Source organism: Cyprinodon tularosa, unplaced genomic scaffold, assembly GCF_016077235.1.
Source record: "Cyprinodon tularosa strain WSP-4 unplaced genomic scaffold, ASM1607723v1 ctg24, whole genome shotgun sequence".
Taxonomy (NCBI): Eukaryota; Metazoa; Chordata; class Actinopteri; order Cyprinodontiformes; family Cyprinodontidae; genus Cyprinodon; species Cyprinodon tularosa.
Genome location: NW_024038896.1, coordinates 2,047,681 through 2,074,050, shown reverse-complemented (window position 1 = coordinate 2,074,050; position 26,370 = coordinate 2,047,681). Strand labels below are relative to the sequence as shown.

Here is a 26,370-nt window from a genome sequence, read left to right as displayed (position 1 = left end):
TTTCAATGCAGGGGATGAAAGCACAAGACCTCATTAAATTATGACTATTCTATCAATTCTACTTTATTCTCATAATATAAGAACCTACCAAAAACATATTGTCTTTGGTTTGACCTTGATACTTCGTCGTACTTATCAGATGTTTCAGTCTTACCCAAAAATAAATCAGAAATATTACCCAGGTTTTAGATGATGGAATTAAGATTTACAATTTTTCACTGCACCTGTGCGCCATGGTTTCTCATATTGCTAACAAATAAACTGGTCACCATTAGTTTTCTGTCTAATTTTATCTCCGAGATTCTTGATGAGGGCTGCTCAGTGGAGCAGTGGGTAGAACTGCCGCCTTGCAGAAAGAAGGTTCCGGGTTTGATTCCCAGCCCAGGGTCTTTTTTCTGCATGTTCTCCCTGAGCATGCGTGGGTTCCTTCCAGGTACTCCGGCTTCCTCCCACAGTCCAAAAACATGACTGTAAGGTTAATTGGCTTCTCTAAATTCTCTCCTTAGGTGTGAGTGTGTGTGAATGGTTGTCTCTGTGTTGCCCTGCAATGTATTGCCGACCTGTCCAGGGTGAACCCCGCCCTTAGACAGCTGGAGATAGGCACCAGCACCTCTCGCGATCCCGCTTGGGATAAGCGTGACGAAAATGGATGGTTCTTGATGATTCGGAACTTTGAATACTAAGCTGCAGAATTCTTGCCCTTCTGGGTATAAAACAATTACACCATGTGTTTAAAGTAATCATGGTCTCCAAAAAAGGAGTATTCAAGCACCACTCCCTTGAATGCAGCAACCAAAGCATAACCAGTGTGTAAGAATATTCGTGTGCTTTTGAAGCACATGAGGATCATGTGCTGACTGTGGGGGAAAAAAACTACCTTTGTGCTTGTTTATAAGATCAGGTTTTTAAAATAAACCTTCTTTCAGAGCTTACATCCTATGCCATAGAGGACTACCTAAACATGTTCTTTAGATGAATTTATTTATATGTACCTTCTGGCATATTTCAGTCTTAAAAGAACCATTAAAAAAAATAAATGAAATCAGTTTAAAGGTTTTTGCCATTTCAGATATACATTTATTGCATGCTGAAAGAACATTGCCCGTTTGTGTGCAAGCGTTCGTGCACACAAGCTGATATGGAGGACGATCACTGATCAACATTTTTGACCCGCAGCACCACAGGGACAGAAGTGCAGGGGATCATTCCCAACTCTGTAATGACTAGATCTACAAAATCAGGAGGCGTCACATCATACACGAGGTTCAGGAGACCCAGGGAGGACTCCTGCTGCCAGTTCTCCAGCTGGGTCCGCCCCTTACGCGTCACAATGAGGTCATCAGGGTCATCTGGAAAAAGACAATGAAGATGAGCAGGCGACCCATCAAAATGTTGATAAGTTAGAACAAATGCATTAACATACCCAGTTCATTAGATACGAATGAGTCTGTCTGCACCCTCTCACAGAACTTGTAGGTCTCACAACAAACCAGCACAGGCACGTTAAAGGCTTTAGCCACTAGAGCTATTTGGGAAGTTCCCACCCGAGACATGACGTAACCATTGGCCAGAAGGGCATGCGCTCCCAGGAACACCTTCGACACCTAAAACAAAGGTCAAAAAAAGAACAACTTTTTATAGAGGGATGTTTGGAGTAACTGAAATGACACTAAAATATAATGGACTTCTTCTGATTACCTCTGGAAGGATATAGGATACAGCTGAGATTAGGACATAGGTGCAGCTGATGCCTCTCTGTACCAGCCGCCTCAAAGCCTCCCGGCCCTCTAGCCGAGGCCGGCTGTCTACAACTATAACACGAAACTTCCTTTTTTTCTCAAAGGCCTCACAGAGGATGTGGTTGACCAGGGAAGAGCTGACAGAAACACACAGAAAAATCAGGTCATGTAAAATTGGAGTAAAATGGTGATAAAAAAGAAGAGATAAAGAAAGAAAAGAACCATTTTTTTTTATAAACACTTAAGCTCAAAAAGGCAATTATTAAAATAATGAAAGGTCAGAAAGATGAGCATTACCAGCCATAAATGAGGATGACATCTCCATCACTGATCTTTTCTATGGAGGACTCTGCTATAGCCGTAGCAGCAAGATTGATCTTTTCATTATACGAGTCGATGCATTGGAGCAGATGCTCTTTTGCCTAAAATAGAAAATACAGCTCTTGGTTACAAATGAAAACAACCTGAGGATTTGTTGACTCTACACTCAACATCTCCCCTGTCATGTTTAATCAACCGTTCCTACTGAAAAGGACGGCTGATACTGCGACCACCGTGTCTTAAGGTGGTGTATTCAGGGTGAATGAGGTATTTTTCAGGTGTTTCACAGTAAAACCTTCAAAATACCTGTTGTTAAACCTCGTTAATTAAATTATAGACAGAGCTTCGTAAAATTGGGGAAATCTGTGAGGCTTGTTCCTCCAGACTTGTTAAATGTTATACAATGCAAAAGCTCTGACATATTCCTTGACACTGATTCTACTAATGAAAATGAACCCAGGTCTGTGATGGAAGAAGCGCTACTGGAGACATAAGGGCCCAGCACTGAGCCTACAGAGGAAAGACTGGAATAAAGAAGTGGGTTAGCAGCCTTGTTGCTGTGATGTACATAGATGTGGAAAAGTTTGCAGCCAAACACAAACCTCTTCCTCCTTGCACTGACTGGAAATATTGGAAATCTCCTTCTTGATGTATTTGATGGCGTTGCCCATGCTGGCTGACAGAGGGCGACACTGATTCAAAAAACTGAAGGAAAAAAAAAAGAAAAAGGAAAATTGTATTTTAGACAAAAAAGAAAATGATCAATAATCCTAGTTGAACAAAATTCAGACAATCACTCTTTCGATTTTTTACATACCTAATGTAAGGTTTCAGCCTGTTGACCAGGTCTCTCGATAGCTCCTCGTTGGGGGGTGTAGTATAGTCCCTTATTACCTGAGGAGGATGGCATAAAAAGTTACATTTTAGGGTCATCTTTGGGTTTTCCAGACTGGTTCTTCCTTGTGGGACCCGGTCGGGCCCAGCCCGAAGGAATAAAGCGAGGCCATCCTCCAAAGGGCTCACCACCTGCAGGAGGAACCATGAGGGACTGCTGCAACCCAATCCACGGAATGGAACAGTGGAATGTTGCCTCTTTGGGGGGGAAAGGCAAGTCATTTTTTCTTAAAATAAGTGCATTTGTTCTTGGATTGAGGAGGTAAAAGAGACATTTGTCCAATGGAACAAGACATATTCCACTTAAAGGCACACTATGCAACATTTTTTAGTTAATTAATGTGTTCCATAACGTTTTGGATGATTAAATGAGTCATTTCAGGTTGAACAAGGTATTCTCGGCCGCCCTGGTGGTCTGTGGGGGAAATACTGCACTTGCAATTGCAGGAGCACCGACCCGCACCCACAGGCTCAGAAGTCTCGTGAGAGTCGGTCTTGCTTTACGGCGAGAACTGCTACAACCCCCAGTTAAAAGCATGCTCGTTGCTAGCACAGTGGCAATCTTTGTGCAGCGCTGCTTTCACACCGGACGCAGCAAAAGCAGCAAAATCGCGCCTGCTGCTTCATTTTTACTGCTTGTACCAGTTAGTTCTGACGCGCGTCTGAAGCAGCTTTGCTGCTCTGGCTGCGCGGTGCAAAAGTGTGTCTGACGCGCGTTGGGCGGAGCGTCACTATCCTTTCTCTGCCTTGCAGCTATATTTGCTGTGATCAGTGGGAATAAAGTAGTTTTAATATGTGTTTAAATGAGAAAATACACCTGAAAACGTAATCAGTGCCGTCAGTTCATTCAGATTATCATCCTGCCTTCAATATTTTTTCTGTCGGAGCCGCTCAGACCCCCACATACCAGCGGTGCGCCGACAGAAGGAATCCCTTCATCAGCAGCCTCTGGCCGGGTCGCCTCCTCGCGGTTCACCGCGGCAGCTGGTAGGTGTTTTTCATCTAAATAATCCAAACTGCAGGCAGCAGGATAATAAAAGCGAACATATTCTGCCGGCAGATTTCTGCATTTTAAGTTAATTTAGGCGTCAATAAACTGTTTAAGAGGAGTGATCATAGCGCTCTGATCATCAGCGCTGTGTCTCTCTCCCTGCCAGCTCCCAGTTCAGCTTCTCTGATTGGTTGACGCGGCGCGTCGAGCAGGAAAAATTCAATTTTTCCATCTTGAGCAGTAGCGCGTTTGCGGCGCGTCAGATGCTTAGTCATTCGTTGCGTCCGCCTGTCTGCTAAGCTCAAAACAACCGCGCCTGGCTTGACGGAGAAACCAGGAGAACAGCTGAGCATATTTACGACAGTGCACTTTTACTTTCGCCCTCTGGGGGGAGCCTCGCTGGAAAACCAACACCGGTTGCATAGTGTACCTTTAAAATAAGAAAACACAGTTGCATTGTCTTATTTCAAGTGCGTATTATCAAATTATCTTATTTTAAGAGTAAAAATACTCTATTGGCAAAGTTACCTACTCAAATTAAGAGTAAATACACTTAATTAAGGAAATAAAAAAAATATTTCTAGATCGTTTTCCCAGTTTGCGGTGAAGAGATGGCGGAGCGAAAAGGCAAAGCTCTTGATTTATCGCTCGGCCTACGTATTTAGCCTCACCTACAGTCATGAAATCTGGATCAGGACCAAAAGAATGAGATCCAGGATACAAGCAGCCAAAATGAGCTCTCTCTCTGCAGAGTGACTGGGCATTCCCTTAGAGACAGGGTGAGAAGATCAGTCCTTCGGGAGGAGCTCCAATTAGAGCTGCCCGTCTTCCACATTGAAAGGAGTCAACTGAGGTTGCTCAGACATCTTTTTCAGATGCCCCCTGGCACATCCCACTGTGAGAAGGCCTAGAGGATGACCCAGGGCCCGCTGAAGGGGGACTATGTCTCTCGGCTGGCCTGGGAGCAGCCTTGGGCTTCCCCCAGCAGAGCTAGAGGAGGTGCTTGTGGAGAGGCAAGTCTTGGAATCTCTGCTGAGACTGCTGAGCCTACGACCCAGTCCAGAAAGAAGCGGGGACGAGGAGTATGAGTTAAAGAAAAGTGTCCGTTCAAAATGTTGGACTCAGAGGGTCCATATACCAAAAACAAAACCAAATGGTCCAGTTATGTCAAAAAATAAACCAATGAATACATCTCGAAGATAAACTAAAAATGTGATGTCAACAGTTTAATAAACATACAATGTAAAAATCATGCATATTTAACTAAAGAAGATAGATTTAATCTTTTGTGAATTTAAAATGATCAAATCAATTACTACTATTTCCAGAACCTGCATTCATGGATGAATACCAGGTAGAAAACACTTTATCTTTTTGACTGAATCAAGTCAGAACACCCGACTATGGCGACATCTAGTGGTTCTTCATATAACTTAAGAAAAGAGGAGACACGGAGGACGTATGCAGTGTGCTTGGATATAACTACTCAAACCCCAAATAGTTCGTATTGCATTGTTACCATTAAATCACCACAGATATTACACTGTACTGGTGTTTAGCAGCGAATGAGCCTGAGAACGAAGACTGAGGACAGAGAATAGTATTTGGATCAGCACCTGTTTGAAGGCATGCAGAAGGGCAACTGAGCGAGCATTGGATCCCGCTACAATGCCCTGTGAATACTGGAGGCCCAGTCGAACAATAGCGGGATGTATCACCGTTGAAGGAATGCTGCAAACAATAAAAACACATTCAACATTTGACTTATATGTTTGAACATGGTGACAGCAAACTGAGATTTTTGGGAGCAAACTGAATAAATCAAGGCAAAAAAAAAAAAAAGCTACCGATGAGCTTACCTGAGCTGTTGTGTTAGCGGGGCTTTGCGGCTGTACTGGTGGAGATGAGAAAACAGGCTGACTTTGTAGCCATAGTCTGAGCGCAGAGGGATCTGAAACCAAGATGCAAAAAAAAATAATAATAATAAATAAAAAAATACACTTACAGAAACTTGGAAAACTAAAGAAGCCAAAAAAACCAAAAATAAAAAAACAATCGGATTTTTCTATTTCCTCTGCAAACATAATTAAAACATGCTAAAGTGATTTTGCAGGAGACTGTTGGTTTATAACCAAAAGTCCTGAGAAGCAAGAAGCTTAGATTGGTAAGCAGCACTGCAAAACAAAAATACTGGAAAAATTTGAATACAGCCACATCCAACACACTAGTTATAACAACAAAAAACAACAAAAAGTTATTAGCAAACATTTTAAAGGGTCTAAACTCGACGGCTTATACCTTTCTAGCTGAATTTTGCCCTGGTGTCTGGAAAACAATGTTTATATCATGACATGCAGTTCTAACTACCAGCGACTCTTTAGATCTACTTTGAAAACAATTGTTAAACAATTAAAGGGTAGATTTGTTATGATATGACAACAAAACTAATACACATACTATTATTGTCTATCACTGATGATGGCATCAAATACAGAGCACCTTGCATCACTGGTCATATAGTTTTTATATATTGCCAGATTACAGCCACATATTTCACTGCATTTAATAGAAATTTTGTGTGACAGACAAAAAGTGGCACATCATTTTTAGATGGAGGGTTTCAAATGTTTTCACAAATGGAAAAAGTTACAGGCAAACATTTATACATTATTTCCCATTACCTTGGTTCCCCTTATTTTCACTGCAATCAATTGTCCTGGAAAGTCTCAATAGACATTTGTTGAATAATATATGATAATATATACATTAATTTGTGGAGGAGAGGACAAATGAGACTTATTGTAGGATGCTAGCTTTGATGGAAAACTAATACCCAATATTGGTCAAAACACACCCGTAGTATTGGGATAACATGGCAAAGCTTCTGTCTTGTTAAGGGGAACCTTTTCATAAAAATAAAAAAAATCAAGCTGACAGGAATATGGATGGGGCTAAAAAAGCACAATCATGAAAGAAGACCCGTCAAGAGCTGCAAAAGACTTTAGGTTAACCCTTCAGCTGGACAATTACACTAAAAATGCCGCAATAGACTGGTTTCAATACGAGCATATTTATGTTTTAAAGTAACTAATTTAAAGCCCCATCTTTAATTTGATAAAAGGCATTGTTGGACTAAAAAATAAAACAAATATGTTGGTGGATGCTTTTCCTTTTTTTTGTAAAATATCTGACAACCATATACAATTTTTCCTCCACTCAATGATGCACCACTTTGCCTAAATCTATCCTAACTTTCAGGAACATGAAATAAAGTTTGTAGCTGTAAGATGGCAAATGAGAACAATGAAAAAAGTATGAATACTTTCACAAGGCACTGCTCCTAACTTGATTGAATTTCTTTAAACAATTTATAACATTGAATCCATCTGACCTGTTGCCTTTCCAACTTCTTTGCCAGTTTCTTTAAAACTTCGGGATTGTCGACTTGAATGTGTTCTGGGAGCCTTTTCACCACTAAAAACAAAGCAAAAAAGTCAGAAATCTATTTTTACTCAACCTAAAAAAATGAGCAAACATGATACTGCCTCAGTTGGACAAATGTTATTTCATCTCAGATCAACTATACAGTTAAACTTCAGGCAAATCGGGTCCCTGCTGTGACAGTTTATTTTTAGTTTGTGGGTATAAACTGTTACCTGGCTGCAGCTCACTCGTGACTCCTTTGGGTTTGCTTGCAGCACCTTGCTGTCCAGGTTCTCCTTTCTTGCCATGTTTACTGGCTCTCTCAGCCTCTTGCCTGGCTCTCCGTTCAGCTTTCAGTTCAGCTTTACTCTTAGCAGGCTTATCTGTGGGGGTGGAAGCTGGGCTGGGAGCATCTGAGGCAGGCACAGAAACTGGAACAGGCACTGAGGAAGGAGCTTGAGAACAGAACAACACATTTAAGGATAAAAGAGTGCTTACAGAGGGCGCTTAAGATTTTAAATATCACAGACAAACATCCCGGAAGTAAGTTTACTTTTCTGAGCTGTGGATTGTGTTGAAGGCTGTGGTGCTGAAGCCGCTGAATTGACAACCTTCTCTTCTGAAGCCTTGTCCTCCTTTTTTTCTTTGTTTTTCTTCTGCTGTTTCTTCTCCTTCCTCAGCCGCTGCTTCTCCTCTTTGGTCAGCTCTTTCCCTTCAATCTGTTTTAACATTTCAGGATATTGTGTCACCACCCCAGCTAACTAACACTAAGCTGTAGCAAGTTTAAAATGACGAAAGTTAACCAACCTTCGCACGTTCGATGCCATCATTCTTGTCATTTCCATCTGCAAAGAACAAAAATCAGAAATAAATAATTAAATTAGCTGTATTAAGATGAATCAGATGGCCCTGATTAATATATATGATGCTGTTAAACACCTTAATTTCCCAACTTTATAGAGTGTTAACATATTTTGCAGTGGAGATTTTCATCCATGATAAAAGCCTTGCATTGTTACCTAAAATTATATATATGAAGTATCAATAACCATTAAAGTATAAGTCTAAAGAAAATGATGCAACACCGTTACAATGTCTAATATTAAACTACACTATCTATGCTAACGTTAGCAATACTTCCATCTGGAAATTATGAGTCCGTTAAAGGAGGAAACTGCGCCTAATTAAATCTAGAAGACTAGCAACATTTTTCTAAAATAACAAAAAGGTTAAACCGAACAAAAACAGCGCAGAAATGATCAAATGAGCAGCTTTTACACATTCCTAAACTCACCTGTCACACGGCTGTCGGCCATCTTTACGATACGCCTTCACTTCTTCTGCTGCGGCAAAAACCGTGTTCGCCCCACAGCGCCCTCTTGTGGAAGCACAGAAGCTTCACTGTAATTTAACAACTTTTTTTTTCTTTCATATTACCATGGTGTGTGCTTTTGCTGTAGTTTTAACACTTGCCAACTACTCATCATTCATCCATGCACTTTATATGTATATTCAGCGTGTGTTTAACAGAAGTTCAGATTTAGAAAGAAAAATAAGCGCAAAGTAAGTGGATTGGAGCATAAAACAGACAATTGGAGCATAAAATAATTTTGACAAGAAGAAAAACAAAAACATTTAAATTAAAAGAATAAACCAAGGAGGAGAACATATAAACAATTAGAATTAATCTGCTATTTACCATTAATGTCACATACTTAAATCCAGCAATCACCTAATATTAAAGCAAAGCTAAGCCAACATTGTAAAAGTTCTTTTTTGAATCTCAAACTTGAGTCTCAAACTCAAATAAAAAAATAAAAAAAACCGAAAGACATTTTTAATCAAATACACTAATGCTGGAAGCGCTTCTTGGTCATTTATGATACCAGCACTAAGGAGGTCCTTGGTGCAATTCTTATTTGGCGATTTTCTTTTTTTTTTTTTTTTCTGTCCATTTGTGAGTTTTCTACAATTTTTTTTCAAATTTTTCAAAAAAATTTTTTTCACTACTCACAGAAAAGACATGTATTTTTGATACATTTGCAGGTTTAATTGCTTAGAGGGGGCTATGTTTGTTTATTTTAATATTTGTTTTTAAAATGTAAAAAATGTTAGTATTTGTTTAAAAAAAAAACCTGTGAGCTGTCCAGTGTGTGAACAATTCCTTCTCCTACTTTGCCATTAAGCCTGGCGATTAATAAACTAACCCATTTGAGCAAAGGCACTGAATAAATTAATAATCCTTTAAAAATATAATAAACAAACATTTAAAAATGTAAGACATTAAACGTCTCCTGTTTCTTTATTTGACAGTTGAAATTGTCTTCAATAAATGTAATCTGGTCCTTGTGTATTTTATCCCATTTTATTCAGTTAAAACCCCTTTTGATACCCATTGAACCAATCGGTGAGAAAAAACTGTCACAAAAAATAAAATATTCTCCATTTGCTCTAAGTATATTAGGATGTCGCATGACCTAACTTTTAGAAATAATTGTTTTAGATTTAAGGTGTGCGCATCATGTCTGAACATACATTAGAAGTGAAATAATATAACTAAATAGATATAAACTGAAGCAGGAATAGAGTTTTGTATTAATTTATGTTTACCCTCATAATTTCAACATTTTTGGACAGTTTCTTTCAACAGAGACCACAATCTTTGATTGGCTTGATTGACAAATTATGAGTTCATTTCACCGGTGCTCTCCAAGGTACTGATTCAAACTTCTTCTATCTTTAGACATTTTATTAAGTAGAATAACTTGTATTTTTTCTTTTATAAGGGCGTTTTCACCATATTAATGTTTTTTTGTATGTACAGAATTAAATAAGACATAGAGAATAATGTAGTGTGAATAGAAGCCATGAGTCTTAGAAGACGATTCTGCTTTTTTATATTGTCAATAGTTAAGTTTGGTTACCTTTAATAGAGATTTTCTACCCTACTTATCTTTATTGCTTTTTCTAAGCTCATGTGATGCCCTGAGTGATGCTTTTGCTCACTGGGAAAATATTCTCTATTAGCACAGCAAAGTTTTCTGTCTGTCTAAAGATCTTTTAACATTTTTGTATTAGTGATGACCAACATGTTTTTTGTCTAAACAGGTAAAACATTTTTGCAGCAGATATCGGATTTGGTTGTGAGGGAATATTTCTATTTTGAAAAGATGTGAATAAAACAAAAAGAAAAAAAAATGTTTATTACATATTGGAAAATGAACAGAGAAAAGAGGATACATTATATACAGCGTTAAATATTCTTTATTGGGTTTTAAACACAGACATCTATACTTAAATTGCCAAAATCAATCTGCAAAAGAAATGCCAACCTTTGAATAACATGTAATCTATGTTCTTCACATTTTCTCAGACTATTACTCCCAGATTAAGCAGAACTGTGTCTCTGATTTCCCGCTGAAAGAATTCACGACGCGGTAGCTGGTTGAAGGGGACCAAACCTCACTGAAACACCTGACTTGGTTCCGTTTGACCAGCCACAGCAAGGCGTGTTGCTTCGGCTGAAGGCAGAGCAAGAGAGAGGCAGAAAGGGGGCCAAAGACACAGAGGGAGGGAAAGAAAGAGGAGAGAGAACAGGAGGTCCTCTTCTGTGCTACCTGATGAAACACAGAGTAAAATAAGATTACTAAAGATTTAAACAAGTTACAGCATGGAGCATCAGTGTGTTACCAAGCAGACAGTTTCTATTTTGAGGTATGGGAACCCTGACAGCTGGTGACATCTCCTTTCCTACCTCCAAACCCAGCCCTGCTGGGGCGAACTTTCAACCTCAGTGACAGCTCCACATCCTTGCCCTCCCTCCCTCCTCCCCTCGTCCTTTTTTAACTTCTGTGGTTGCTATAATGGGTGACAGCTGCGGCCGGTCAATCCTCCTCGACTGTCAGCAGTTGGGGCAGGGCAGGAATTTTTTTTCAAGTTGTGTCCCTGAGACCCTGTTATCAGCGGGCCCGGGGAGTAATGTGAACCATACACGTGTCTGAGCTGAAGGAGAGGGAAGCAGGCCTTTCACCTGTTGCTCTCCCTACATGCACACACACACACTCATGAGCTGGGATGAGAGAAATCCAAGCTGCAAGATATTTAAGAAAGACCTTTAAGGACAAAGAAAATCTGAGATTGCTCCTCTTTCTTGTGCTCTAGTTGCTCAGGCCCGCCTTGAAACCACACACTTCCTTACATTCCATAAGTGATGTATTAATATGGGGATATAAGGAAGCATGTTCTCGCAAGGGGGAAACAACTGGGTCCAACGCTCCTCGGGACACAAAGACACCCTTTCATACCCGCCAGGGAAGAGCAGCAGCAACAACTGTCTATATAATGGTTAACTGTGACAGAGGGAGAGAAATGTTTTAAAAGCAAACATTATGCCTGGAAAAGTACAATTGCGTAAAGAATATAGAACACAACTGATGCAGCAAGAGGCTGCCAAAAGCCAGTATATATATTTTTCTACTGGAAATGGGTTATAGCATTATACTATGTTGAAACGAAAACAATAAATGTAAAAAAAAAGAAAAAAAAAGGAAAACATTTTGTGAAGTTGTTTGTTTAGCCTGAGTTTTCTGGTGACTTCTGTAGATTAACCTGACCTGAGATGGAGGCCTCACCCCAGCTTCCCTTCAGATTAACGCCACTTTGCAGACTTTCTTCTTTTTAGATGGCACAGAGGAAAGGTAGCTTCTCTAAAGTAATTAGAGTTGTCACTCTAATTGACTTTTCTCTTTTCCTGCCTTTTTCCTGTGTCACACCTCAGTGTCCCCCCTAAGCTGTAGGAGGTGTCAAGCTCTGCTGTGGTGTGCTGCTGCCGTAATAAAGCTGAGGAAAAAAAAAAACTACTAACAGCTGGTCTTATTTCTAATTTTTGTCAACTTGAAAAGAAACACTCCCAAAGGGAGTAAAAATGATCATTTTCAGATAATGTCAAAATAGATGAAATTTTTTTTTTATAAAACCGTTTAAAATTTAGACCAACCTTAGTTCATGTCCCTGAAGCTTCCCTTTTCCTCCCATACATTAGTGTCATCTGTTTGCCTCAGCTCTCTTTGCGACCATCCGTTCTCTTCTGTATGTGGCCTCGTGGATTGTGTCCACAGCAGGCCATGCAGACCGGCCTTTTCTATACCCACCAGGAGCGTCCCCCCTCCAGTGCAGCTTCCCACCTGTTGGTGTCCTTTAGGGAGCCCCGGGCCTCTCCTGCATCTCCTGTCCGGCCCAATCAGGACCCTGACAGGGAGGGGAGTCAGTCCTGTGAAGTCACACCTCTCAGCTGTTCACACTGAGCTCAAGACACCCTACACCCCTCTGCCGTTCCTCTGTTCACCCCCCCACCACAATCCGGCTCACACCCCACCTCACCCTGCCTCTATTTTACAGAGGATGTCAATGGCTCCTTTAAAAAAAAAAGGGCGGAGAAACAAGGAGGCAACTGCGAAATGGGCGGGTGTTGGTGAGTTTTTGGGGGACTTTCAGGGGCACAGCTGAAGACAAAATTATAGTTTCATCTTGGCCCCAATAAGGCACAAAAACTGCCATATGTTTAGTTATAAGAGCTACTAAAAAGCCTTTACTCCTTTATGAGGATGCTGCGGTTGTTTTGGGACATGGATACTGAGAGAGAGATGAAAAAGAAAAACATAAAAAGTGTTCTTCACTTAGATCATACACAGGGATATTTCAGAAGCAGGATTTTTTATTGTCTTGTAGTTCTGAAAAAAAAACAACAACTAAAATATAGAACAAAAAATGTTACTTAGGTCTGAAAACAACAACCCTTCCAGTATGAAACCTAGAGGAACTTGGCAACGCGTTTTGAAAACCTAGGGCACTTTTTCATCCCAACACGTTATCTGGATGTTAACGTATTTTGTCTGCTTTGGGGGGATTTTATGATAACACATGACTTCTTTGGATCAAAGGAGAGGTCCTCTGAGCATTAATTAACCATCTTACTGAACCCTGCTTCAGCAAGATTGTTACTGCTTCTCTTGAATTTAGGCATCAATGTTATTTTAAAACATAAATTATGTTCAGATCTAAGTATCACATTATCCCCAAATATTACATCGAGCTTATAACCTCTCAGTCTGACTATGTTCTCCTTAGCTGCAGAATAAAGGGATCCCCCAGCATGATGCTGCCTCCACCTTGCTTCATTGAAAGTTTTGAGTTTTCAGGCGATACGCAAAGTTCGTTTCCCTAAAAAAACTCCAAAACACCACTAAATTTCTGCTGAGATTTTATTTAAACAGAGATTACTGATAAGGGGATTTTTTTTAAATAAGTGTGTAAAAAGTGAAAATATCCCTTTTGTGCATCTGCTCAGAAACATCTGCACGATGATACGATAATAGCCACCATCTAGAGGCAAATGGGCCGAGCACAGGGGTTCATTTTCCTCTGCAGCAAGCATAAGCCACTTCAGCTAAGGTCAAAACCTGTGTTCTAAAATCGGCAGCAGGGTTGTGTGCGACAGGAACCCGGACCTCATTCACAGAAAGCTCGCGCTCAGCGAGGGGGGCTTATATTGAAACCCAACGCTCTTGCTATTTTCAAGGCACTTGCTGTCCGCAAATAGAAGCCTCACCTCATCTTTGTAGCTCCCTGTTATTTTTTTTTTTTTATTTATCCCACAGGATGTTGTCTGATTCTGACAGTTGTTCAATATTTCCATGGCACAGAGTCAGGCAGTATAAACAAATGCAACATTTACACTGATGCCGGTGATGTGCAGAGTCCTTGCCGCCTTTATGATCTGGATAGCCGCCAAAATCAGACGGCTTCTGTTCTTCAGGGGGATTTGTAAAGACACATCACAGTCTTCTTGTCGATATTAATGAGGACAGCTGATCGGTTTTACATGGACTTCACTTTTAAGCATCTGCTTTCTCTGATCATGTTTCATCCTCACCTTTCAATGTTAAACTGTTCTTTTTTTTTATTTATTCTCCCAGATATACAATCTATTTATTCCTCTCAACCAATTAAGCAAAATTGGAACACAGACATCACAATCCTTCATTCTCACTTCAAATTGAGGCAGAGGGGTTATTTTTAAACTGTGTTCACATACCGGGGCCCCCATTTGCTAATCACTTTGTTCCCCTTCTGTCATGCCCGCCTGCCCCTCTGCCAACATCCTATTGCCTCTGGGGAGGTCACAACAAACTTTTCTTGGGATGAGGAAATAATGTCCCTGTGGACGGCAGGTAGGAATGAAACGGATTCGTAATGGAGCGGTTTGTTCATTTACACTGGTATAAATAAACTGGCAGCTGACACCTTGCATACTTGGGATTATCCATGTTTTCTCACAGGAAACTCCACATGCAGGAGAAATTTATCACTTTGAATATTATTATTATTATTAAGTGTGATTTTTACATGCAAAAAATGATGGATCCAACTTGTTGAAGGGAAATCTAAAGTAGAAGTGAGCTGACCAATCCTAATGAAGATAAAACAGCTCTGTGTTGCTGACTCATTATGTGTTCTGCCATTAATGCCACTCTCTTGTCCTTCCCTTGGCGCACCAGTTGCCCGGCTTGAGGTTGACGCAGCTGTCGAAGTCAGCGCAAACCCGCGTGGTAAGGCAAAAAGGTCAAAGGTCAGCAGCATTTATACGGACAGAAAGAACAGGTGACAGAGAGGTAAGGCGAGCCTACGTCATGAGGCTCACATAGGGGAGCACAAAGGAAATTTTTGTTGGGAGATTTAATGTATAAGAGCTCCAGGGACCATGACTGAATGTGGTTCCCAGCTTGGTGGGCAGCAGATAAGAAGCATTAAACCTCTTCTTCTGCAAAGACGGCCAAGAGATGGAGTTGAACAAAAACAAAAAAAAAAGGACCAGGCATCAGACAAAATTAGAAAAACAATAAATGCAATTAAAGACAAAGAATGAAAATAAAATAAAAAACGCCAATACTGTATAAATGTAATGCTTTTTTAATGCAGAATCTGTCAAAAGCTTAGAATAAAACCATGAATACTGCAGCATATTTGATGAGATACAGAAAAAAAGAATGATAATAACTGGAGAAAATGAAATATCCTCATATGGTAAATATTTTACTAAATCAAAAATAATAAAATTTAATCTAATTAATAAAAAACACCATGTGACTGCTCACAGTTTTAATGTGATTTTACAAGAAGGAAATTACTTAAGTGGTTGGTGTTGATAACTTTAGTAACTTTGTAGATATTTCTAATTAATTTTGTATTGAATTGGGTTATCTTTTTCTAATATCAAAGTGCTTTCTGATCTGGAGCATTGAAGTGTGGCAAAAAAAGGAATAAATCTGTGATCTGTAGTTCTTGCTGTAGGCATCGTATGCAATCTCACCTGAGACACATGCATGAGAAATGTTGTTTGGATAGTAGATTTGATCTGGATTAAAAAATAATTAATTTCAAATCACATGAACTGGCTGCACCTTTACGTAGAAATAGTCTGACAAACGTCATATGGTCACTTAGCATAAATCATCTAGATATAAAATGAAATAAACAAACAATATAGTCAACAGGGTGAACATCTTCTTAATGTTTTAATTAAATGTGACAACATGCTGAGTCATGCTTTAAATGAAGTACCCCGACCAAGATTCAGTGTGTAACTAAAACCACTGAAAGTGTTAAAAAAGGAAACACAGTCCTGATTTTTCTCACCAGCTAAACAATTAAAAAGGCTTCAAAGGCCTCTGACTGTCACTCCAGGATCCATTATGAACTTAATGACCTGCTGTAAAGGTCATTGGGTGACAGGTGACCTGCATTGTTGTACAACAGACTTTACAGGTCACACCAAAGCAAAAGTCATCCTCAATGGGTAGAACGAACTCTGCCTGAACTGTAAAAACACATAATATTCAAAAAGTTACCATTTTCTTTGTTTGTTTGATTTACAATTGAGCAAAAAAAGGACTGAGCAATCAAATCTTTAATTTACACATTTGATGATAATTTCAGGATTTCTTAGTGTTGTTGCATACATGTACACTCATTTTCTTCATTATTAGACGCATTTCCTCAACACAAATATCAGATGCAAATACATTCAATGATAACATTTTCTTTAGGATGAACTGGAAGATTGAGGGTTTAAGTGGTTTGAAGAAATACATAAAGAGCAGAAGTTCTGTGGTAATATATTGCCCAGTTGATGCTAAAATCCAAACAAGAATGAAGTAAAATGGTTTGAAGTCATAGAAAGGCAGCAGTGGACGAAGCTTCTTCCTATCACGGTACAAACTGAACTTTGTCTAAACAACATTACCTATACTGTAAGGATTGTTCTAGACTCTGTTAATATTCTTACATCTAAAGTTTATTTGATTTTCCCTTTCAGGAAGTTAATGCACTGTTATTTAAAGCTAAAAGCAACTCAAACCAATTTCTTAAATATTAAAATGAATTTCCTGAACACCAGTAACCGGATCCCACAGTCCCCAGATCCAATTAAAACAGAAAAGCACTGGAATGTGGTGGGGATCTGCATCATGGATATACAGGGGTTGCATGTGCATGTCAATATAGACTGAAAACTCTAAAGAATGTTTCTATTTTAACATTTGCTATAGACAATAAAATGCTGACATTGAAAGGGTTCTTCTTAAAGAATTGTCGTGGTGAATTGTGTTCTCATTTCATATACTTCTTGGGGAAAAAAACGTATCTAGAAATATTGAGCGTTTATTTAAATAATGAGCAGACTTAAGTGTGAAGCACAAAACTGTTAACAAATCTACAGTATATCAATCTGTGTTAAAAAAAATAAGAAGAGTAATAGCAAAGGTTTTATACTGGGTGAAAAATGCATCAGTGACTAATATTAAGCAAACATGGATTTGCTGAAATCTCTTGGTTTGGGGTTCTGGTGAAATTAATGTCATTTTTATGTAGAGGTAGGAAGGTAAAGACAGACAAATTCCAAACTACAAAATTGCTGGACTTGAAATCTAAGGCAGATTTGATCAGTATTGAGTATTGATCCATATCTCATTACTACAAACTTCTATAATTATGTCTTTGAGATTGGATGTTTGCTTTCAGCCTCTCAGGCTCTCACATCATTATATTAGACATTTTTTCTTTGGTCCCTTATTTGCATTGTTTTCACAAGAACTTTTCTGTTGATCCTGGTGAAAGAATGAACAGAGTTTTAACATCCAAGTGCTGGTGGGGGTAGTGAGTCAGGCAGTTGTGCCGACGCCCGTTAAACAGAAAGGACAACTGTAGAAGACAGCAGCAGCAGCAGCAGCAGTGATACAGAGGTAAAACAGAGCTGAGCTGTATTGTGGTCAGAAAGCAGGAGATGAGCTGAATCAGCGGAGGATGTGTGAGGCCCCAGAGCAGCTGGAGTCATCAGTGCTCTCTGTGCTTTTTAGTTGAACTGTCATTCAAAGAAGAACACGGCTTTTCCTGAATTCTCCTTTTTAGTTAAACTCATTATTATTATTTTTGGTAATCAACTAAAGGCACTTAGCCTTTAGTTGATTACCCATCATCATATTAGAGAGGTTTCAATATGGGCTGGAGGCGAAGGCTATGAAAAACATACAGTGATCAGTGATTAAAAAAAAAGTAGACCACCTTATTTCTCTTTAATTGCTTGTTCTAGATGTATATTATTTAAAAAACAATATAAACAACAACAAAAAACGAAAGAAAACAAGGGTGGTTTAATGTTTTTTTCCATGATTGCATCTGGCGCTCTGCCCTTGTGGTCCAAACTGGTGCCACTTATGAATTACAGAAGGTGCCTGAACAAAATTCTGCCAAGGGCTACAAGTGTCATGAAAGTAAATAAATGAATAGATAATATGATATTTTTTATCCATAACCCACTTTACAGAAAGCTCAAAGTGCAGCAGTCATAAAATATATATAAATACACAAGAGAAAAGTAAAACACAATGACATCATACCTCCCCATCTTAAGTAAAAGTACGTACTTCATTGGAGATCTGGCCTCCAATGAAGTAAATACTTTTAGTTAAGATGGGGCAGTATGATTTAGAATGGGAAAAGTGAGCAGGGATAATTTGTAGTTAAACCTGACAGAGACAAGCGGCCAGTGGACAACGCTGGTGATTTGTTTAAGTTTACACACTCTCATCCAGATCCTGGCAGCTGGATCGAGAGAAAACATGACATTCTGTTCTGAACATACTCCAGGGTTTTGTATTGTCCTGTGAGGAATCCTAAAGAGAAGTGCATTAAGTCTGAAAGGGACAATTGCATGAGCAAAGTTACACAATATTTTGGAAAAGGCAGAATGAGATTTTAAAGATGTGCTTCATATGCCTTTCAAAGATTAGCTTTGGATGTTGCTGAATTTGATGTGACTTACCACTTTGATTGATTTTGATTTCTGCTTTTGAGATATGAAGGTGGAGGGCGCTTTGCATCATCCATGCCTCTAGTTCAACCAGACACTCTCTAAGTGCTGAAAGAAAGGGGCACCATAAAGTTAGGGAGGCAGAACATGATGAAGATGGGGCAGGTTGGGTTTCAGACAAATTTCTACCCAACTTGAGGCACAGCAGAGTACCAGCATAGCAAAGAAATGAGACACCATTTAGGCAAATCTTGTGTACAAGTGGTAAAATGTATACATTAAAAATAAGGGGTACCATAATCAATCCTTGAGGAACAATGCAAGAGACAAACAGGGTTATTCATCTGTCATGTCTAATCAGATTTGTCCATTGGGTACCATCAAAGCCATTCCAAGGCAGTGCCAGTGAGCCTAGCAAAGTGTTCTAGGGCATGGAGAAGAATGTGATGATCCAAATGTCAAGGTTTGCAGACCAGTCCAGAAGAATGAAAACTTAAGAGGAGCCATGATCAGCAGTGTTTAATAGGTTACTTGTTATGAGTATCAAACTTGTTTCAAGACTGTGCGTGGTACAGAAGCCGGATTGAAATTTGTCCAGAACTCCGTTGAGTATTAGGTGTTCTTGAATATGCACATATGAATAAATTCTCCAAGGCATTAGGGGAGAATTGAAGTTTGGAAATAGGTCTATAGAGTACCAGGTCTTGGAGGTTCAAGGGTGTGCTTTATTATGGCACATATCAAAGTGGGGGGAATTTTACCAGGTTTAAAGATTGATTAAATATGATGCCAATAAAAATACTGAGGGGATTAATGTTGGTATATCAGGGAATACTGGAAGGTCATGAAGAGCACATATAGAGGATTTCATGCCCTTTTGGTGGCCTCAACTTCCTTCATACACACCACTGGAAGGGAGGAGAAATGGGAAGGCAAGGAAGGCAAGGCAAGGCAAATTTATTTGTATAGCACAATTCAGTACAAAGACAATGCAAAGTGCTTTACATGATTAAAGGAATAGTACACCCAAAACATGATTAGCCTTCATTTTCTACTCACCCCCATGGGAGGCTTCTTGCTGTCTGCTGACATTCAAATAATGGAGGTCTATGGCGCCCGAGACAGAAAGGTCCACAAAAGTCCACAAAAACTTGTCAATATTCCTCCATACTGCTCGTCCAATGTAATCCAAGTGTCCTGAGTGGGTAGCATCCAGAATTTACTCGAAACAAAGTCATTTAGAACGTTTTAGAGCCTAAACAGTAGTGTATAGGATTTCCTAATAGCGCCCCCATGCGCGCTCACGATTCTACGGAAGCCGGCAGACCAAACCAGCGCATTCAGCTCGGCAAAGAACTCATGCTCTTCCTCAACACTGAAGTCCTCAGACATTTTTCTTTCGTTGTTTCTTTCTTTGCACAGGTAAACAGCACATTTCTTCTTCTACGCTTGCATTATCGGCAGACCAGACGCTGAATGCGCACTTTCTTCCGGTTTGGTCTGCCGGCTTCCGTAGAATCGTGAGCGCGCATGGGGGCGCTATTAGGAAATCCTATACACTACTGTTTATGCTCTAAAAACATTCTAAATGACTTCGTTTCGAGTAAATTCTGGATGCTACCCACTCAGGACACTTGGATTACATTGGACGAGCAGTATGGAGGAATATTGACACGTTTTTGTGGACTTTTATGGACCTTTCTGTCTCGGGCGCCATGGACCTCCATTATTTGAATGTCAGCAGACAGCAAGAAGCCTCCCAGATCTCCAGATGCATTTGAGATATCAAAAAAGTACTCCAGAGTGTTGTTCAGCATGGAGGTGAGTAGATAATGAAGGCTAATCATGTTTTGGGTGTACTATTCCTTTAAAATACAGGAAGATAAATAAGATAAAATAAAAAATGCAGACACAAAAAAGAATATTAAAAACAGTTGGACTAAAGAAAATATGTTTTAGTTGAACTGTTTAACTAGAACAGTCGAAGGCAATCCTAAACAAATGTGTTTTTAGTCTTGATTTAAAGGAACTCAGGCTTTCCACACTTTTACAGTTTTCTGGACGTTTGTTCCAGATAAATGGAGCATAGGAACTAAATGCTGCTTCTCCATGTTTAGTTCTGGTTCTATGTATGCAGAGCAGGCTGGAGCCAGAAGACCTGAGTGGTCTGGAGGGTTAATACACTGATAGCAAGTCTGTGACGTATTTAGGTGCTAAGCCATTCAGAGATTTATAGACTAACAGAAGTATTTTATACAGGGAGCCAGTGTAAGGACTTTAGAACTGGGGTGATGTGCTCTACTTTCTGAGTGTTAGTGAGGACACGGGCAGCAGCATTCTGGATCAGCTGCAGCTGTCTGATCCACTTTTTAGGCAGACCTGTGAAAACACCGTTGCAGTAATCAATTCGACTAAAAATAAACGCATGGATTAGTTTTTCCAGATCATGCTGAGACATTAGTCCTTTAATCCTGGAAATGTTCTTCAGGTGACAGAAAGCCGACCTTGTAATTGTCTTTAAATGCTTTTGGAGGTTCAAGTCTGAATCCAGCACTACACCTAGATTTCGGGCCTGATCAGTGGTTACTAGCTGAAGCGACTGAAGCTGTGTGCCTACTTTAGATCTCTCCTCTATTGGTCCAAAGATTATTACTTCAGTTTTGTTTTTATTCAGTTGAAGAAAATTATGGCACATCCAGGCATTGATTTCTTCTAAGCATTTCCTCAGTGCTTGAATTGGTTCATAGTCACCTGGTGACATGGTGATGTAGAGCTGTGTGTCGTCTGCATAGTTATGGTAGCTGATGTTGTTTTTTATTAACTGAGCAAGAGGGAGCATGTAGATATTGAATAGGAGGGGACCCAGGATGGACCCTTGGGGAACCCCACATGTGATTTTTGTCATCTCTGATGTAAAGTTGCCTACTGACACAAAAAAGTCCCTGTCCTTAAAGTATGATTTAAACCAGTTGAGAGCTGTACCAGAGAGGCCGACCCAGTTTTCCAGGCGCACTAACAGGATAGAGTGATCTACAGTATTGAATGCTGTACTGAGGTCCAATAGTACCAGTACTGTGGTTCTTCCGCAGTCTGTATTTATACGGATGTTATTAAACACCTTGATAAGGGCGGTCTCTGTACTGTGGTGAGCACGGAAACCTGACTGGAACACGTCAAAGCGGCGCCGGCTGGTCATATCTAAGAAAGTGTTTAACTGTTGAAACACAGCTTTTTCAATAATCTTACTGATAAAGGGGAGGTTTGATATGGGCCTGTAGTTCTGGAGTAGTAGTTTGTCTAAACTGTTCTTTTTCAGCAGTGGTTTGATATTTGCTGTTTTTAGGGACTGCAGGAAAACACCTGACAGAAGGGACGTGTTTATTATCTGAGTCAAATCAGACGCTATGACAGGCAAAACTTTCTTAAAGAAAGCTGTGGGTAGAACATCAAGGCAGCAGGAGGAGGAACTTAGCTGCTGAATTATTTCCTCTAAGCTTTTATAGTTTATTTGGCTGAATTGAGACATTTGGTCAAGATCAATTCCAGTTGGAGACAACTTTGGTACTGAACTTGATATGGATGTATAAACTGATCCTCTGATCTTTAGGATTTTCTCAGTAAAGAAATTAGCAAATTCATTGCAGGCCCTGGTGGAGTGGAGTTCAGGAGCCACGGACACAGGAGGATTTGTTAGCTTGTCGACTGTGGCAAATAACGCACGAGTATTATTAATGTTCTTGTTAATGATTTCAGAGAAGAAAGATTATCTTGCATTTTTCAGTTGTAAGCTATATCTGTAAAGTCTCTCTTTATAGATGTCATAGTTAACCAGGAGTTTCGTCTTTCTCCACCTGCGTTCAGCTTTTCGACACTCCCTTTTTTCACTTCTAACTGCTGGAGCAATTCTCCAAGGAGATTTTTTCTTTCCGGAAAAGTCTTTCACTTTAATTGGAGCAATGCAGCTAATGATGTCTGAGACTTTAGACTGAAAGTTATCTACTAGCTCATCTACTTAAGGGTTAAAGCAACTAATTGATAGGTATACTGTCATGATCTTGGCGCTGATTTACTTAATTACTTATTGCCTTCACCTGTTACATTCATCAGTCACTCCGCCCGGTTTCTCATTACTGCTCATCTGATCCACCGGCCGCTGCCTCTATTTAAGCTGCCTGCTACCAGTCATTAGGGCAAAATTATTGCTCCAGCCTGTGGTGAGAGTGTTTTAAGCGTACCTTAGTGTTTCTGATGACCTGACCCTGTTCTGCCTCTCTACAATTGAGCTTGCCTGTTTACTGAACTGTTTGCCTGACCTGTCTTTGGACTCCTGCTTTATCCTACTTGTGGACTGTACCTGCATCTGCCTACTGACTTCGTCCTCTGGATTATCCTGTCTTCCTTCGTCTCCATGGATCTGATCTCCTGTCAGTTCTGTAATCTTCAAGGCTTCAGCGTCTGGAACTCTCTACGGGGCAACCGCTGCGTCTTGTCAGTCGACCGAGTCGTATCAACTTTATTTTCTGGGCACTCTAAATCAGGTTAGTGACTCACATGTTCATATCATCCTCCATCAGGTTACCATGGTCACTAACCTGTATTTCCTCTCTCCAGAGTTCCCTGCCTCAGATGCCCTAGTCCGAGGCAGGACTAGGGAGTCCTGCCTCTTTTCAGCTTTTTCAATAATCCGACTGTCTGTCATGCCTTGAATACTGGGTCCTCTGTTCTGAGCCATCACATATACAAAGGTATAAACGTGTCAGTGGGAGTAATGACGGTCAATCCAATTATCTTGATTTTATTGTGGAAGAGTGAGAGAAGTTTATTGTTAAGGTCAGGATGAGTGTGTGATGTTGTTTAGGGCTAAAGGTGATGGGTACTTTTGAGTTGCTAGGGTTATCTGAAGATATAGATGAGTTAAACGGGGAGAATCTTTAAGCAACCTTGCATTTATTTTCCTGCACTCCAGATGAGCTAGCTTGTGGTCTAGATGACCAGAGTCTAAAGAATGCTTCTCTAGCACTTTACCTGCTGCCTTTTTTTTCTTCAGGCCAGGAGTAAACCAGGTGACTGAGCATGAGAAGGAATATTGCTCTTTCTTTAACAAGAGCTAGAGATGCTGGAGCTGGATAGGTTCACTGTATTATTGGATACTAGAAACGTGACAGGAGATCCGCATAAGATCAGATGCTAAAACACAAGGTAAAGATTTGGCTTGATAGAGCTGTCTAGAAAGGACAGCTCCATGGGGGAAATTTGACATGCTGTTCCAAATCCAAATTGCAGCTTGAACAATTGTGGGATTATGATCATCAATTTTGAGCTCTCAAACTATATGTACATTGAGCCTGAAAATATATTTTGCATTGAGCTAGTTTAGCAGACATAAACATGGGCGTGCACCATCTGCATTGTGTATGATAGCTTGCTAATGACATATGAACCAAGAAGTTCTAATAACTTGCAAAGAGAGCAAGTGTGTTAAGTGAAGTATCAGTGTTAGTGTGGTTAGAATACATGATCAATTTGGAATTACTCGGATCTTGAACAATAGTGACCATTGAAAGCACTAAATTCCATATAACCTTTTCTATCAGCGAAACTATGAGCTTAAGAATAACAACACTGCTCTAACTGTAAGGCTGTAAACTCACACATACATCATTTAACAATAAAAGCTGAATGTTTAAGCAGTTTAGTTCCTGTTTCTAAGATCACTATGTTCATACTGTATGTTTTGCCACTACTCATGTCTCATTACTCTTTGAATCAAACCTATTCTGCACTTTTTCAAACTTGATATTGGAGTTTCCCTCTTTCTTTTTGCACCTCTACATGGCACTAGTGACTTGCATCATTGCCTCTCATTTTTACTTTTTTTTTCTTCTTTAGGTGTTCAGGTGGTTAGCAACAAACTTATTGTTTACTAATTTCATGCATAGACAATCTCATACCTCAGGTAACATGGTCTTATGGTAAATATACATGGTACATACTTATTTTTTTTATTCATTTTTTAATAATAAATAGAGCAAAACAAACAACAAAATTAATAGGCCAACTGGGTGAATAGATGAATTGGAAAAGCTTTGTATGAAACAAGAATGTGCTACCTGTGCAAAAATGTGTTTGGGTGTGTGGCGTCACTATGACTCGTTAACACAAAATTGCAAAAACAGAGCAGGCCTAGCTGGGGATTGTTGGTTGAACATTTATTTCAAGAAAGCAAACTATGAAACTGAAAGATTAATAAAAAAAAAAAAAGGTTATAAAGTTTAATAAAAAAATCCTATGTTCAAAATGTAGATGTATATTTTGGTTCAGGTTCAACAGCTGCAGTTACTAACTTTTTCGAGATATGGAATCTTCTGCTTGTAATACAGTTTTAACAGATCTTATGAGTTTTAAGGCTTCCTGTTTTCCATGTGGAAAAATAGAGCTTATTTTACAAACCTAATTTTTCAAATGTGAAAGAGAGAATGTGGCATTCTCCTGTCTTTTCAGTTTCTCAAAGCTGATCTTCAGAATAGGAGAAGTGGAACATGGCCTGGAATTCAGCTAAATGACGACTAAGGCAGAGCTGCATTTAGGGTCACAGAGTCTCCATACTATTACGCAGAATTATAAGGGCATTTAGGAGGCATATAGAGGAAAACAAATTTTCTGGCACATTTCACAGAGCTAAATGTGATTAGTTCACTACATTCTACAGAAACATTAACTGGAACTGTGTGCTCTGGACATATAAGACAAAATTACTTTTTGTTGAGACAAATGCTGTATGTAGGTTTGTGTAAAACAAAAGAGTATACGGAAAAGTACCTCAGGACCACTGTTAGTGATCCTGCAGGTCAGTTTTTCTTCCTCCTTGTTGGAATGTGTGGCATAATAGACCATACCAGTGTTTTAAAGTAAAAATTCTGCTGAACATTTTGAAAAAAAAAAAAAAAAAATTGAATGTTATTGGTTCTTTTAGCATGACTATAATCTAAAACGTTTGTCCAAGTCAACATAGAAATGGATCCCCAGACATAAAATGCAGCTTCCTCTATGGGTATTTATGGAGGGACAGATGCGTTAATGTAGTATATAACCTGGGAGGGCAGCTGATGAAAATAGATTATTGCTGAGGATCCAGAACTATTTATAGCGATTGTTAAATGCCTCTCTGTCTATATGTATTCTATGTTAAAGATAACCGGTAAAATACTGTACTTTGGGGAAAATGGAGTTGTGCATAATATTAAGTGTGAGATGTGCCATAAATGTTTATTTTTTAAAAACAGTACTTTTAATTTGAACAAAGATCCCCAATTTAACATTTGGTTTCCAATTAACAAATTCATATGAAGTGTTTTGTTACATAATGGTTTCTAAATTTTTTAATACATTTGGTGAAATAAGTTTTCTCCAGTTTGAGCCCCACATTAAGCGAGTTAACTACTGTTATAACAGTTTTTAATGGCATTGCAAATAAGTTTATAATTGAGGTATTAGTTAAGCTACTAACAAGAACATTAAGCCTACGTACAAAAAGATGTCCTCTTTAACCCCCACAGCCACCCTCTTCTTTGCCCCTCCATACGCCTCATGGAGGTGACAGCTGTGGATTCACCCCAAAGTCACATGACACATGACAC

General features: G+C 39.4%; 1 protein-coding gene and 2 long non-coding RNA genes across 4 annotated transcripts; 1 reads left to right on the top strand and 2 right to left on the bottom strand.

Moving 5' to 3' along the window:
• Positions 1-1,046: 1,046 nt before the first annotated feature.
• Positions 1,047-8,761, bottom strand: eif2b4 (eukaryotic translation initiation factor 2B, subunit 4 delta). Of its 2 annotated transcripts, XM_038287553.1 has the most exons (14): positions 8,663-8,761; positions 8,176-8,213; positions 7,922-8,087; positions 7,602-7,823; positions 7,337-7,419; positions 6,244-6,270; positions 5,805-5,896; positions 5,562-5,676; positions 2,878-2,954; positions 2,663-2,765; positions 2,037-2,161; positions 1,699-1,876; positions 1,424-1,604; positions 1,047-1,349 (listed from the first exon to the last, which is right to left on the bottom strand). In XM_038287553.1, exons 1-14 carry the CDS (start codon positions 8,682-8,684, stop codon positions 1,150-1,152), a joined length of 1,629 nt encoding a protein of 542 aa, XP_038143481.1. In that variant the 5' UTR covers positions 8,685-8,761; the 3' UTR covers positions 1,047-1,149. The 2 variants fall into 2 exon arrangements, with proteins under 2 accessions (XP_038143481.1, XP_038143482.1); XM_038287554.1 differs by lacking the exon at positions 6,244-6,270.
• A 1,791-nt stretch (positions 8,762-10,552) lies between these two features.
• On the bottom strand, positions 10,553-12,667 carry LOC119785072. The gene is made up of 2 exons (XR_005281003.1): positions 12,365-12,667; positions 10,553-10,985 (listed from the first exon to the last, which is right to left on the bottom strand). It is a non-coding gene; the product is annotated as an uncharacterized LOC119785072 (long non-coding RNA).
• Positions 12,668-14,508: 1,841 nt separating this feature from the next.
• On the top strand, positions 14,509-23,213 carry LOC119785121. Its single transcript, XR_005281011.1, has 3 exons — positions 14,509-14,597; positions 14,925-15,038; positions 23,163-23,213. It is a non-coding gene; the product is annotated as an uncharacterized LOC119785121 (long non-coding RNA).
• The last annotated feature ends 3,157 nt before the right edge of the window (positions 23,214-26,370 follow it).